Source organism: Oncorhynchus keta, chromosome 35 (assembly GCF_023373465.1).
Source record: "Oncorhynchus keta strain PuntledgeMale-10-30-2019 chromosome 35, Oket_V2, whole genome shotgun sequence".
Lineage (NCBI taxonomy): Eukaryota > Metazoa > Chordata > Actinopteri > Salmoniformes > Salmonidae > Oncorhynchus > Oncorhynchus keta.
The window spans coordinates 34,445,608-34,459,150 of NC_068455.1; the positions used below are offsets into that span (position 1 = coordinate 34,445,608).

At 42.2% G+C, this 13,543-nt stretch overlaps 2 protein-coding genes across 4 annotated transcripts; one reads left to right on the top strand and one right to left on the bottom strand.

Moving 5' to 3' along the window:
- Positions 1–1,178: 1,178 nt before the first annotated feature.
- LOC118368420 (UDP-glucose 4-epimerase-like) lies at positions 1,179–6,001 on the bottom strand. Of its 2 annotated transcripts, none has more exons than XM_035752494.2 (11): positions 5,800–6,001; positions 4,113–4,246; positions 3,821–3,933; positions 3,525–3,638; positions 3,025–3,201; positions 2,783–2,896; positions 2,573–2,639; positions 2,312–2,397; positions 2,074–2,151; positions 1,743–1,857; positions 1,179–1,568 (listed from the first exon to the last, which is right to left on the bottom strand). In XM_035752494.2, the coding sequence occupies exons 2-11, from the start codon at positions 4,231–4,233 to the stop codon at positions 1,498–1,500; spliced, it is 1,056 nt and encodes a 351-aa protein (XP_035608387.1). In that variant the 5' UTR covers positions 4,234–4,246; positions 5,800–6,001; the 3' UTR covers positions 1,179–1,497. The 2 variants fall into 2 exon arrangements, with proteins under 2 accessions (XP_035608387.1, XP_035608386.1); XM_035752493.2 differs by having other exon boundaries at positions 3,821–3,936; positions 5,800–6,000.
- Positions 6,002–6,873: 872 nt separating this feature from the next.
- On the top strand, positions 6,874–9,261 carry LOC118369259 (kazal-type serine protease inhibitor domain-containing protein 1-like). 2 transcript variants are annotated; one of them, XM_035753712.2, is made up of 4 exons: positions 6,874–8,088; positions 8,314–8,474; positions 8,615–8,789; positions 8,918–9,261. In XM_035753712.2, exons 1-4 carry the CDS (start codon positions 7,608–7,610, stop codon positions 9,034–9,036), a joined length of 936 nt encoding a protein of 311 aa, XP_035609605.1. In that variant the 5' UTR covers positions 6,874–7,607; the 3' UTR covers positions 9,037–9,261. The 2 variants fall into 2 exon arrangements, with proteins under 2 accessions (XP_035609605.1, XP_035609606.1); XM_035753713.2 differs by having other exon boundaries at positions 8,642–8,789.
- The last annotated feature ends 4,282 nt before the right edge of the window (positions 9,262–13,543 follow it).

A 13,543-nucleotide genomic window follows, 5' to 3' on the forward strand; every position in this document is an offset into this window, starting at 1 on the left:
TTGCCCCACTGTAGATATGTGTATGTATAAATGTGTATATGTATACATATGTGTATGTATATGGAAATATATATTTACAAAAATATATATATGGGGGATTGAAAATGATGCAGCCAATTACATTGATGGAAGCAACAATCTTTTCGCAATACTAAGCTGATCCACCCTTTATAAAAAATAAAATATAAACCCTATTGGTTGTCTGATGTCGTGGAAACTGGTAACAACACAGTCTGTGATTGGCTAACAATGTTTAGATCTGTATACAGCGAGATAAGATAACGTACTATCTATCCCATGAGGTGTTGAGGAAAAACCAAATTACTTATATATTAGACAATATTTTCTAGGCCATAATAGCCAGAAACACACAAGCTGTAGGCAACACTATAGGCCAATGTGGCTAGCTACATCGGTATTTTGGCTTGCATGGGGAAAACGGTACAAATATACAACTATAGGATTATAGGATTTTTATTCATACGCAGGCGTCACGCAGACGTTAGTAAGGCATTGATTGGTATCACCTCATTTCAGCCGGACATGCAATAGTAGACGACAGCCACATGGTGGTACTGTTGCCTAGGCTTAATTTTGGCCTGAATCATTCCCCATACCCAATATCCGGCTTACACCTGCCCGGTCTCTGCCAATGCTCTACCACTTCAAAGGTATCGATATTCTACGGTGACCTGGTTCGCCCGGTGCCCAATATGATCTATTCGCCCCCATCTCTGTCATCATTGCCACTTTAAAAACAAAATATTGGGCAGTATTCTTTTCTTTTACACATTCACTTCCTGCTCAGCCCTAAAGACCGAAACCCGTTTGTTAGACGATTAAAAAAAAGGCAGTGCTGAGCGCCCGAAGACCAAGGAGCCACTTACAGTACAAGTGCCCCCTTTTAGAGACTATACTCACCTTTTTTAGGGCTTGACATTTGGAAGTATTGAAATAATAACATTCCTAAGACTAGTCCAACCAGATCATCTTAATTTTTGTAGAAAAAACAATTTGAACTAATTGTTCCAAAAACATAGCCCTCCCACATGTATATTGTAGCACTATAAGTACCACTCAGTTATATATAACTCAAACAATCCATTCAATCAAGCACCATACACACTACAGCATCTCTTACCAGGGTCAATAAAAAATGATTTCACAATGACACAATATAATTTTCTTTGTTTAGAAAATGTATTTATTTCCCCATTTTTATGGCTATTGACTCAGCTATTATATCATTAGAGAAAATGTCTATGACAATACATACAAATGACAAGACAGAGATAAGACATGGCATTTTTCACCTAAGCATTGGAGAAGTACCTGTATGGAATCAACAACATAATATTAAGTCATTATGAAATATAAATCATTCATTTTGTCTTGAGGTCTCTTCATGTGTGAACGCGAAAGAAAAATGAAGAACTTTATGATTTGCTTTGGCCCAGTAACATAGGAGTACGTGAAGAAGATGAGCATTGAGTGACATCATATTGAAGACGGGCTGTTATTAGTGAATCCGGTTGGGTTTTTGGACTGCCAGCGCCACAGGTCCTCACCTTTGGAGACAACCAGAGGTATGACATTATGAGAATAAACATTTGCTCTTTGTAATCAAGATTGTGCATTGAACTGAGGCCTGGAGCTGTCGTGTCGTGTTGACAAATGATGTGCAGACTCAGAGTAACAATGAAAGTAAAAGGGTAGTAGTAGTTCAATAAAGGTGTACTTACACATTCTCTCCAGGTCGAAGTCAGCTTTCCAGCCCAGCTCTTTCTCAGCCAGAAGGGGGTCAGCATAGCAGGATGCTACATCTCCTCCTCGCCGAGGGGCGATCAAGTACATGATCTGTGGCAAAGACAATCATTACAGTACAACCACCCCCACGTGAAATGGTTTGATCTGAAATTAGCCGTCAGACAGGCATTGCTTGAAGTAGCCGCTTTCTACACATGTAGTTCTAAAAATGATACCATTCCCTACAATCAAGAGGAAATAAATCTAGGAATACTGATGGATGAAGGCTCTGAAGTTTAAAAAAAAAAAGAGTCTCAAGTCACTCACTTCCTTCCCTGAGGCCTTCTCCATAGCCTTCACCATCTGGAGCACAGAGTAACCAGTTCCTGTTCCTAAATTATACACCTAGAGAGTGAGATACAGGGAGGGAGAGAGAGGGGGGAAATGTCACATTTCTATATGAACATGGCCAAGACCTGAGAAATTGTGACTGAATGAGGAAAGACAGGAAAAATCACTCAGGTAATAGTGTGTTCAGGTAATTCAGGCAGTCGGTATACTGTACCTTGCATCCACAATTGTCCTTCAGTTTCTTGAGGGCAGCTATGTGTCCTTTGGCCAAATCCACAACGTGGATATAATCTCGCACTCCTAAAGAGAGAAAGAGGAGAAGGATTATTTTCCGAATTGGATGCATTTCACACAAAAAAAAGACTTGACATTTACCATCAGACGGTTATGATTTTAATTTAATTCTATTCAATGTTGTTTTCAATCAATGTCAATCAACCCACTTTTGTTTAGGCATAAAGTCAGTCATCATTACCTGTTCCATCAATAGTATCGTAGTCATTCCCAAACACATTGAGGTGTTTTCTTCTCCCAATGGCCACCTGGGTTAGCGACGAGACAACCACAGCACGTGAAGTCAATTACAATACTACATCCCAGTGACAAGAACAGAGATTAGAAAAGGAACAACTCAAAGTGGTATATATCGCGTCATTCAAGGTGGATAAACTTTGATTGTGGTTACCTGGGCGACATAGGGCAGCAGGTTGTTGGGGATGCCCTGAGGGTCTTCTCCGATGAGCCCAGAGGAGTGAGCCCCGATCGGGTTAAAATAGCGCAGCAGCACCGCGTTCCAGTCCTGTGAATACATACAGTAGTATTGTTGTACAAACTGTTATTCAGGACATCTATCATGCATGGGACGTATGTAACAGATGGCCAGGGTGTGTGGGATGTTGAATAGAGAACCTGGGGTAGGTACAGTACCTTCTCTGCCTTACACTGGTCAATAATCATCTCCTCTATGAAGAACTTGGTCTTGCCGTAGGGGTTGGTGCACCCACCAACAGGGTGCTGTTCGTCTATGGGAAGCCGCTGGGGGTCTCCATACACCGTGGCTGAGCTGCTGAAGACCAGATTGCGCACGCCATGAGTCTGCATCACCTGGGAGGGAGGCATGCAAATGCACACACACACACACACACACACGGACAGACAGCAGCCCTTGAGACAGCAATCTAAGGCACACACACACTTAAGCATGCAGACTAACATCAGGAAGCGGGTTGAGATTATTGCAAGCGACACAAACACTAGTAGTGGGTCAAAAGTAAAAGACAAGTACAGTGCTACAAAGTTATAAAATCAACCCACAAGCACTCGTGCACTTTGGTAGCAGTTCTAGGCAAGCAGCAGTGAATGCCATTACATAATAGGTTGCTTCAAAAAAATGCAAGGCAAGTTAAGATTGAGGTGTTCTCGCTTACCTCAAGCAAGTTCATGGTTGCAGTGAGGTTGACCTGATAGTACCTCAATGGCTGCTCAACGGACTCACCCACCGCTTTTAGACCAGCAAAGTGCATTACAGCACTGAATGAATGCTGTTAGGACATGAAGACAGAGACAAACAGGTAGAAACCAAAACAAAGACAAAAGGTCTTGAGCAAAAATGCTAATAGGGCCAGGAGTTGTCCCTGACTCCATGACCTGAAGAGGAAATCCTCTGGGGCCTAGTTGAAGCCTGTGAACACTGTTCAGCAGGGAGACATGTGTAGTTTTAAACCTGTTTGAAGAGCTCCTCCAGGCCTGGGCGGTCCAGCAGGTCCAGCTCATAGAACTCAATGCTGGTGTCCAGGATTTTCTCTATCCTCTGCAGGCTCTCAGGGACATCCCTTTCTCCTCCAAAAAACAAAAGGATGTGGAACAATGATCAACACACATACACAAAACACACCTACACTGTAAGTGTTATCAGCATCACACACAAAACAAACAGTAACTGTCAAACAGATAGAGTGTCATAGGCCGTATTAGCCTACCCGCAAAGCCGCACTAGGCAAACTAAGGACATTTACCTTGGACGGCATTGCTGAAGTTATCTATGACCACAGGGCAGAATCCCGCCTCAATCAGTTCCACCACACAGTGGCTGCCGATATAGCCTCCTCCCCCAGTCACCAGGACCTTCTGTGCCATCGTGACCCCCTGCCTTACAAAGACAAAACACATCACACACCAGCAACACACGACACACAACAATCGTTAGTGCACATAGCAACATTCTAGAGATGTGCTCGGCCTCAGATCTACCTTAGATCAATGCTTGGCTTTGATGACACTGTCACAATATTTCAGGACAGCCCAGGTTACCTTTTGTCTTGGAGATAACAACCCATAAAACCTGGAGTGCTTGTAAAGCTAGAAAATAAATGACAAGATGTATGTAGTTCAACTATTCAATTTCAGTGCCCCACCCCACCCACGTCAACACTTAGTGCACCTGTACAACCAGGAAACAGATGATGAAAAGGTAACATACGGTGCCTTCAGAAAGTATTCAAACCCCTTGACCTTTTCCAGATATTAATTATGCTTTGGATGGTGTGTCAATATACCCAGTCAATACAAAGATACATGCGTCTTTTCTAACTAAATTGCAGGAGAGGAAGGAAACTGCTCAGGGGATTTCACCATGAGGCCAATGTTGATTTTAAAAAACAGTTACAGAGATGAACTGTTGGGATAGGAGAAAACTGAGGATGGACAACACCATTATAGTTACTCCACAATACTAACGTAAATGACAGAGTGAAAAGAAGGAAGCCTGCACAGAATAAAAATATTCCAAAACATGCATCCTGTTTGCAACAAGGCACTTAAGTAATACTGCAAAAAAATGTGGCAAAGAAATACACTTTTTGTCATGAATGCTAAGCGTTATGTTTGGGGCAAAGCTACCAACACATCATTGAGTACCACTCTTCATATTTTCAAGCATGGTGGTGGCTGCATCATGTTATGGGTATACTTTTCATGGTTCAGTCTGCTTTCCAACAGACACTGGGAGACAAAGTCACGTTTCAGCAGAACAATAACCTAAAACACAAGGCTAAATCTACCCTGGAGTTGCTTAACAAGATGACATTGAATGTTCCTGAGTGGCCTAGTTACAGTTTTGACTTAAATCGGCTTGAATCGTTTTTTTAAAGATTAATGGGCAAATATTGTACAATCCAGGTGTGCAAAGCTCTTAGAAACGTACCCAAAAAGACTCACAGCTGTAATCACCCCCAAAAGGTGCTTCTACAAAGTATTGACTCAGGGGTTTGAATACTTATGTAAATTAGTTCTCTATTTCATTTTCAATATATTTGAATACTTTCTGAAGGCACTGTAGGGTGCAGTGAAGAAAGTGTCTCTGCCAGATCACATTATACTGCAGTTGCAATTAACCTGAATATGACTGAGCCCAGGCAGAACCTTTTTATTCAAGACACATCAGCAACATAATTCAATTCTAAAAAGCAACTGAACTGCTATAACTATGCGTGACAATCCTGCCTGTAAATCATCAGCCACTAGAGTCTGAAGTCTATTGTCCAACTAAAATCGGCAGTTAACAAGAACATGATTGATGTGGTAAAGTTAGCAAGACATTCACATGAAACTCTTCTGATTGAGTTATTGCAGCTAAGCTGTCACCACTGGATGAGTTACCGCTGTCATTCACCCAGGAGATCATACATGAATTAAAATACTTACTTGAACCTCTTCTCCAGGAATTGTCTTCGCGGGAAAGATGACGTCCGAAGAATATAGTACAGATAGAGTGTGTGTCAACGACTGCCAATAAAAAATAAAGATATCACCTGAAATAAGTCTCCCTTGTCCAGTGCAGTTGTTTGGACATATTTCTTGTTTCCTGTTCAGATACGTGGACCATGCGTAAGTCAGAACAATCAAATACTACATCCGGTAGCGTATGCGCGGTTCTTTCAAATTAAAAGCCCATTTAAAGCCTTTTTCCTGACTTTTTAAGCAGATATAATTAATGCAGGAAGAGCTCGATTTTCTTAGAGACTTAAAGATGTTATAATTGTATTATCAGAAATGATCATATTTTACTTTCTATTTCTATTTATCCGAGAGGACTTTTATTTTTGTAGCGTCACCCAGTTCAGTTGGAATATTTACGGACCACATGCGCTAACTTCTTGGCACTGATACGTGGACGGCGTCAAACAACGAAGCCTCACATGCTCTGACGTCAGAATTCACCGGATGAAACCATGCCTTTGACTATTTAGAGACAGTACCGTAATTGTGGTGGCAATGAGCTTGTGCATTGGATTGGCCGGCTATGGCCACATTGGAGGAACAGAAACTAGAGTTAGAAAACAAATATTACCCTGACACAAAAAATGTACAAGCATAGTTAACATATTTTTTTTGGCAGGAGGAAGTAATGAATCATCATTATGAACAGATATTTAAAAACATAAAAAATGCAAACTTCCATTCTAATTTGGACATGATTCAAGCCATCCTCTTATCCAAGAGGATTTTCATATCGTTGCAAATGATACCCCCAAACTCTCAAGGAAGAACAATATGTTTCTTTGTATCTCAGCTTTAAACAATTTGTTTACCAAATAATAACAAAAAAACATGTGTTTCAAAAATGCACAAAACAACTGAGAGATATTAAATAACATTCTTGCATGTGTATTCCCAAAATGCAAGACAGATTCACTGGCAGACACAAAGCATTGCCAGACCCAGGAATGTCACATGGCTCCACTAGCCAGAGTGGCTCTGATAGAAAGTGAGAGAGAGAGGGATGATAAAATCGAAAGGATGTCATCATAAATTGACATTTACGTGCCATCTTAACGTAGATACATGTTTCAGTGTGTATGGGAGATTACTTATGGTCTGTGCAGATGACAGATTTGTAGGAGAGGAGGCCTATGTGAAATAGACATTGAGGGGCATTCTTTTATATGGTGTGGCATTTTTGAAACTCTTGCACCATTCCAGGCCTGCCGAGGAACACTGGCACATGAAGAAAGGCAGTCATTGTGACGGAGGAGAGGAGACGGGAGAAGAGAAGAGAGAAGTATTCGGTGGGTACAATTTCCTCACACCTCCTTTACGTGCAGAATTTAATCGCTTTCTCTAAAACTGGAGAAACACAAACGGGAGACACTATTTGAGAAAGGTGAACAAAAGAAGAAGGCATTTGGAACAAACACATAAATCCAATAATCCAGAGGAGGACCAACCCAACGTGGCACTGAAGACAGAAGGGAACATTTATTATTTTACTTCAGCTCAGAGAAGAACAACACAGCCACAGGCTTTTACACAATAACAACCAGATCAACATTCTCCAGCTTTGGACAGAGCCAGGTTTGGGTTCTACAGAAACGAGCCATTTGCAGTTTGGTGCTGGTTTGGGGTTCTGCAGTGTCTCCTCTTTCTGTAAGTTTCCAAGGAGAAATTGCTCTGACAGTGACTGACTTAGAGAGCATTTGCGCTTTGTGTGTTTGTTGTGGGAAGCACATACCATGGCCTGGGCTGGGGTGTGGTTGTGTATGTGTGTCGGTGTGAGTGTATCTGTCCATCTGATCCTTGGGGTGCCCCCCCAGCACCGCGGCTGGCTGCGTCTATGGGAGGAGGGCGAGGGCTGTGGGGAGTGTGAGAGGGAGCGCTGCCCTCTGGCGCCCTCTAACTGTCCAGCAGGGCAAGTGCAGGACAGCTGCGGCTGCTGTGAGCAGTGTGGCAACGTGGAGGGGCAGCAATGTGACCCGGATGGGGCGCAGTTGTTCTATGGGCGCTGTGGAGAGGGGTTGGTCTGCCAGAGGAGAACCAGGAGAGGACGGAGGGGCCGCAGGAGGGGTGAACCAGAACCTAAGTGTGTGTGTGAGGCACAGGGCTCTGTGTGTGGCTCTGATGGACGCACCTATCCCAACCTGTGTCAGCTGAGAGAGGCAGCCAGCCGGAAAGGAACCCCTCTGAGGCTCACTGGACAGGGACCATGCTACTCTGGTGACTATAGTCAATTCTTATTACAGCATCAGTCAGGTTAAAGCTATTGGTCTAATAATAGAGTAGAGAGACTGCTGCTGTGACATGGTTTTAAGGTCTTAAAAGAGCTACAGCTTTAAAGATTCGCTACATTATTTATATTTTAAAAAAGTAATGTGGATATGTTCTGTGAAAAGAGCCACAATGTAAACCCTGGTCTCTATATGGCGTTCCTCTCTGGCTCAGCTCCTCGTATCTCCAGAGCCCCCAGAGACCTGTCCAACTACACTGGAAATGACATTGTGTTTGGCTGTGAGGTCTCTGCCTTCCCTCTGCCCAACCTCAGCTGGAGGAAGAAGGGCAGTGACAACTTCCTGCCAGGGGACGATCCACACATCTCTGTCCAGGTCTAATGATGTCACCAGTGTACCACTTTACTATTTATTTATGTCAAAGTTTACTCAAGTTTACATTCCGTTGTTGAAGTTAGACTTGCACGTGACATCTGGTGTATTTATGTGGCCTGTGTCTGGTCCTGTATACCCAGACTCCGCCCTCCCTCTCCTCCTCCCAGGCTCGAGGTGGCCCCCAGAGGTACACAGTCTCTACCTGGCTGCAGATACAGAATCTTCACCTCTCAGACGCAGGGATCTACTCCTGCATCTCCCACAATGCACTGGGGGAGACGTCTGCGTCCGCCCGTCTCACGGTGCTCAGACAGGGTGAGACAGGGCAGCTAATACTATCCATAAAGCATTCCATCTGTAAGATCCCAGTCCAACACTGCATATGATTTGTAACGGGTGGTGTCACCATTGGTCTTCACCCCCCCGATCTGTCTCTACATCAGAGCTGAGGGTTCTGAAAGGCCGTCTGAATGAAGAGGAGGATGAAGAGGAGTATTACTATGACGACACTGAGGAAGGCAGCGATGATGGGCAGACAGAATCTGGAGACTACCTGGGATGAACTGTGGGTCTATATAACAACAACAGTGTTTAACTTACAGGAAATGAACCAACTGACCAAAGGAGAGGAGGAGCAAGAGCATGTAGTCTGAGCACGACGTTTGTTAACTAAATGTCCTCATACGTAGAATACCACATATCAATAGACTAGTTCTTCTATTAGTGTATCATACTATGGCACGCATTATCATAGCACGAAGGCAATAAAACACTGTTGTTAACCTTTTGTATGTTTGTATGTCATTATTTGCAACTTGTTTTCCATTTGCATTCTGCATGTTGTTCTGAATCACAGCAGCAGGGGGTGCTATGCCCATGCATTACACTTGTTCTCAATTGCTAAAACACCATTTCTGAAACCTTGCTCCATTTCCTGAAAACAGTAAACACAAAACCTCATCTTCAAACCCTATTTACATAACCTCTGACTCCTCTCGCAAAATGAAACATTCGCCTCAAAACTATTTTACCTGTGTTCAAAATCAAACACTGCTCTCAAATCATAAACAAAGTGATCAAAATGATATACACTCTCAAGCACTCAGTAAACAATACCCCGAAAAATAGAAAACACATTGTTCAAAACATACAATTCTCAGGGAGAAGTACATTTTTAATCTAAAAAAATATTCATATTTTTCCGTCATTGTCTTTTGATGAACGAAAACATGTTCTATCATAGTAGCTCAAAATTGATCAGAAATTACTACTCTGCTTTGCTCTTTGCAATTTTGTTTTTTGTTCTTCCTCCTCCTTGTACCCCTATTTTTACAGTTCTGTACCCTGCATCTCACAAACTTGTCCTTCGTCTCTGTGATACTGTAATTCTTGTTCTTTGTTGATATGAACCTGCAACCAGTCAACATCTATTGAGCAGTCAGTACTGTTACAGTTTTCCTCAGTCTCTTTGGTGCATTTTTCACATCATCCCTAACATGTGCAAAATAATAAGTGCATTTCTCAGAACAATTTGTACAAACTGCAACATACAATAGATATGTTTCTAAACCTAGTCAGTCACTAAAAATCCTTAGTACATCTCTCAAAAGTAAATATTCATGCCAATGATCATGTCAGTGTCATCAGAATGATAAGTCATTGAGTCATTGTTCACGAACAAGATCGTCAAAATGTTTAGGCATGTTGTCAATGTAACTGTGTACTTTGACAGTATTACCTGATGTAAACTTAGGCTACAGTTTGGATGTCAGTTACCTTATTGAAAATGCACAAGGCTGCACTTCTATGGCATATATCAATTTCAACAGTACTATTTACATATTACTGTATGTGTGTTATTGATTGAAAGAGACTGGACAACCCAAGGGGCACAAAGGGAAAAAAACGAAATTAGAAAGAAACACAGGAAACCACCCCTAAGGCACAACTTTGCCCGCAGCACTGTTGTGCTGTGTCTACACATCCAGACGTTTCTGTCTGTCGGCCCACATATTTTCATCCACATCACACCAGATATTTTCCCTTCCAATGCAACGTGGAAAGAATCTTTTGGAATGCCTTATCCATCCTCTGCAGGCGTCTACTGTGATGTCCTCTCATGCTGCATCCATTGCAGCCAGCAGGGTCATCTGTGTGTGTGGCTGACGATCGTACACCTTCCACCTCCATGCTGAAAATAACTCCTCAATTGGGTTAAGGAATGGTGAATAAAGTGGGAGGAATTCTACGAGCATCCTCGGGTGGGTCACAAACCAGTGCCTTATGATGTTTGATCGATGGAAACTCATATTATCACAAATGACCACGTACTTTGGCAAATTCTCTCTAAACAGACCCCTCTCACCATCAGGGATGAGAGCCCTGTAGAGAGTCTCTAAAAAGTTGAGTAGATGCTGGGTGTTGTATGGCCCTATAAGGTGGATATGGGTTAGGACACCATGCTCCGAAATAGCAGCACACATGCTGATATTTCCTCCCCGTTGGCCTGGCAAATGCACAGTAGCTCTGTGACTGATGATATTCCGACCCCGCCTTCTGCATTTGGTCAGGTTGAAGCCAGCCTCATCCATGTATACAAAGTTGTGAGAGGGTTCACTTGATTCCAACTCCATTATACACAATATCCCAGAACACACAGTTTCATTTGTTTTGGTAAGGAAGAGTGACATAAAATGTACATATATTGCATGTTCCTTCCACAGCAATGGAAATGTGTGCAGTTTATGCTTACTGTACTATGTATCACTATAAAATGTTACTGTAAAGTAGTTACATAGATATGTTTTACTTGTACATACTGGTACCGTAGCTCCTTAACTCTGTCCTCATTCCTTTGGAATGGTACACGGTACAGCTGTTTCATACTCATCCGGTTTCTATGCAGCACCCTGTCGATGCTTGAGATGCTAACCGTATGGATGTTTTCAAAGACATCGTTGTCTTCTATAATGGTCCTTTGTATTTCCCTGAGTCTCATGGCATTGTTTACTCGAACCATGGTGCAAATAGCATCCTCCTGTTGAGGTGTGAAAAGGCGTCCTCTGCCACCGATTTGAGGTAATCTTGCAGTCCTATGTGGGGAAATGCAGTGATGCATCGCACACTTTCACATAGACAAAAACTATGCGAGCACATTTTACTGTAAAACATATAGGTGGGTGCATGTAAGGTGCAGTATGTATCTGTATAGAGTATATTTCTGTATGCTGTGAAATACAAGTGGGCTACTGTAATATGAAGCATTGTAGTAAGTATACAGTATACTGCTTATATACAGTAACAGTGCACTGTACATTGGTGGACATACCTGTTCTCGCTTCGAAACGTTTGAACTATTGAGGACACGGTTGATCTCCCAATATACGGCTGCACCCTTCGACCCGCCTCAGCCATTGTAAGGCCATGATTGACAACATGGTCTACAATAGTGGCCCTTATGTCATCAGATATGCGCCTATGTCCTCTTCTGCCTCTTCCTCTGTTTTGCCTTCCACCACGCATTCCTTGCTCCTCTTCTTCCTCCTCTTGGCTGTTGACCCTGTTCGTTTCCTGGTCCATCCATTATTGGAAAATTGCAACTCTGTGTTGTAGTCTGTCTATATATGCTTGCCAATTAATTCTTCATGAGATGCAACTTTGAGCAATTTAGACAACTGGTTGATTGTTGGTTGAACTAACACTTTTACATTCCTTCATGAGTGAGGGTCAATTTCACCTGCACGATTCATCAATTCACGTTTTTGTACAAAAGGTGTAACAGAAATGTGTAAAACTATGCTTGACAGTTTATGACAAATAGTTCAACAATTTTCCATGTTTGCATGAATTGCTTTAATGATGTGCACAAGTGACTAGATGATTTGGAATTTGTACAAGTAGTATCAAGAATTGCACTTTTGATCTAAGAAATGCACCAAAGCGACTGAGAAAAACTGTAAATGGAAAGCACAATGTTCAGGGCCATACAATTTGTCCATTGTACAATATACAGTCTACAATGCACTGTACTACAGTATCCATTCTCAGACTTTCTCCCTCCCACCTTCAACAACCTGTTTGCTCTCTGAACTGGCTTATATTGGTTGTGTTGCATCATTTGAAATAGGTTAAATCAATTTTGAGTGGTTGTGTTCAATCAATGACATATATTCTCTATTTGTATTTGATTGTTGCCACTTGTGTTTACCAGTATGGATGACATGGACATTAGAGTGCAGAATGTGTTTTGAGAATGAGAATGTGTTTAGAGTTTTGCTGAAAAGTCTAAGTGAGATCTGCAAATTGTGTTTTACCATGTGAAATGGTTTAAGGTGTTGACAACAGACGGCATAATTAACTAAATGAGTCCAGGCAACTGAGAACTTTGTTCAGCCAATGGGTTTTAGTGTTTTAGCAATTGAGAAAAACTGTAATACAATCAGTACTGTACAGTATACAGCCTACAATGCACTGTACTACAGTATACAATACTAAAAGGGACAAAAATCAAAGGAGTAAACATGTGCTCAATGTGCTTCTTCTTGTCTGTGGGCTGGGTCGGGCCAGAGGACTTCGTTGACATCACAAGCAATATTGTCCTTCCTGAGGCAACGGGGGAAGAAGCCTCTTGTGTGCCGCATCCAGCCCTGACATGATTCCTCACCTACTGTATATCACCACAGGCTAAATCCATGGCTTGCAGCAGATTTACTCTGGTGTAGGGTTGTCTATCATACACTTTCCATCTCCAAGAGGAGAAAAACTCCTCAGTCGGATTCAGGAAAGGCGAGTATGGAGGGAGGTACAAGTTCATAAACTGCCCATTGATGTTAAACCATTCCCTTACCTGAGCAGCTCGGTGGAAACTGACATTGGCCCACACTATCAGATAGGTGGGAATGGGATTCTCATTTAGCTCTTGACCCTGCTGCTCTTGAACCTGGTGCTCAAATAAAATATCTCTTAGATTGGCAATAAATCTTAGAAGGTGCTGGGTGTTATATGGCCCGAGTGTAACATGGTGATGTAGAACACCATGGTTACTGATAGCAGCACAGATTGTGACATTG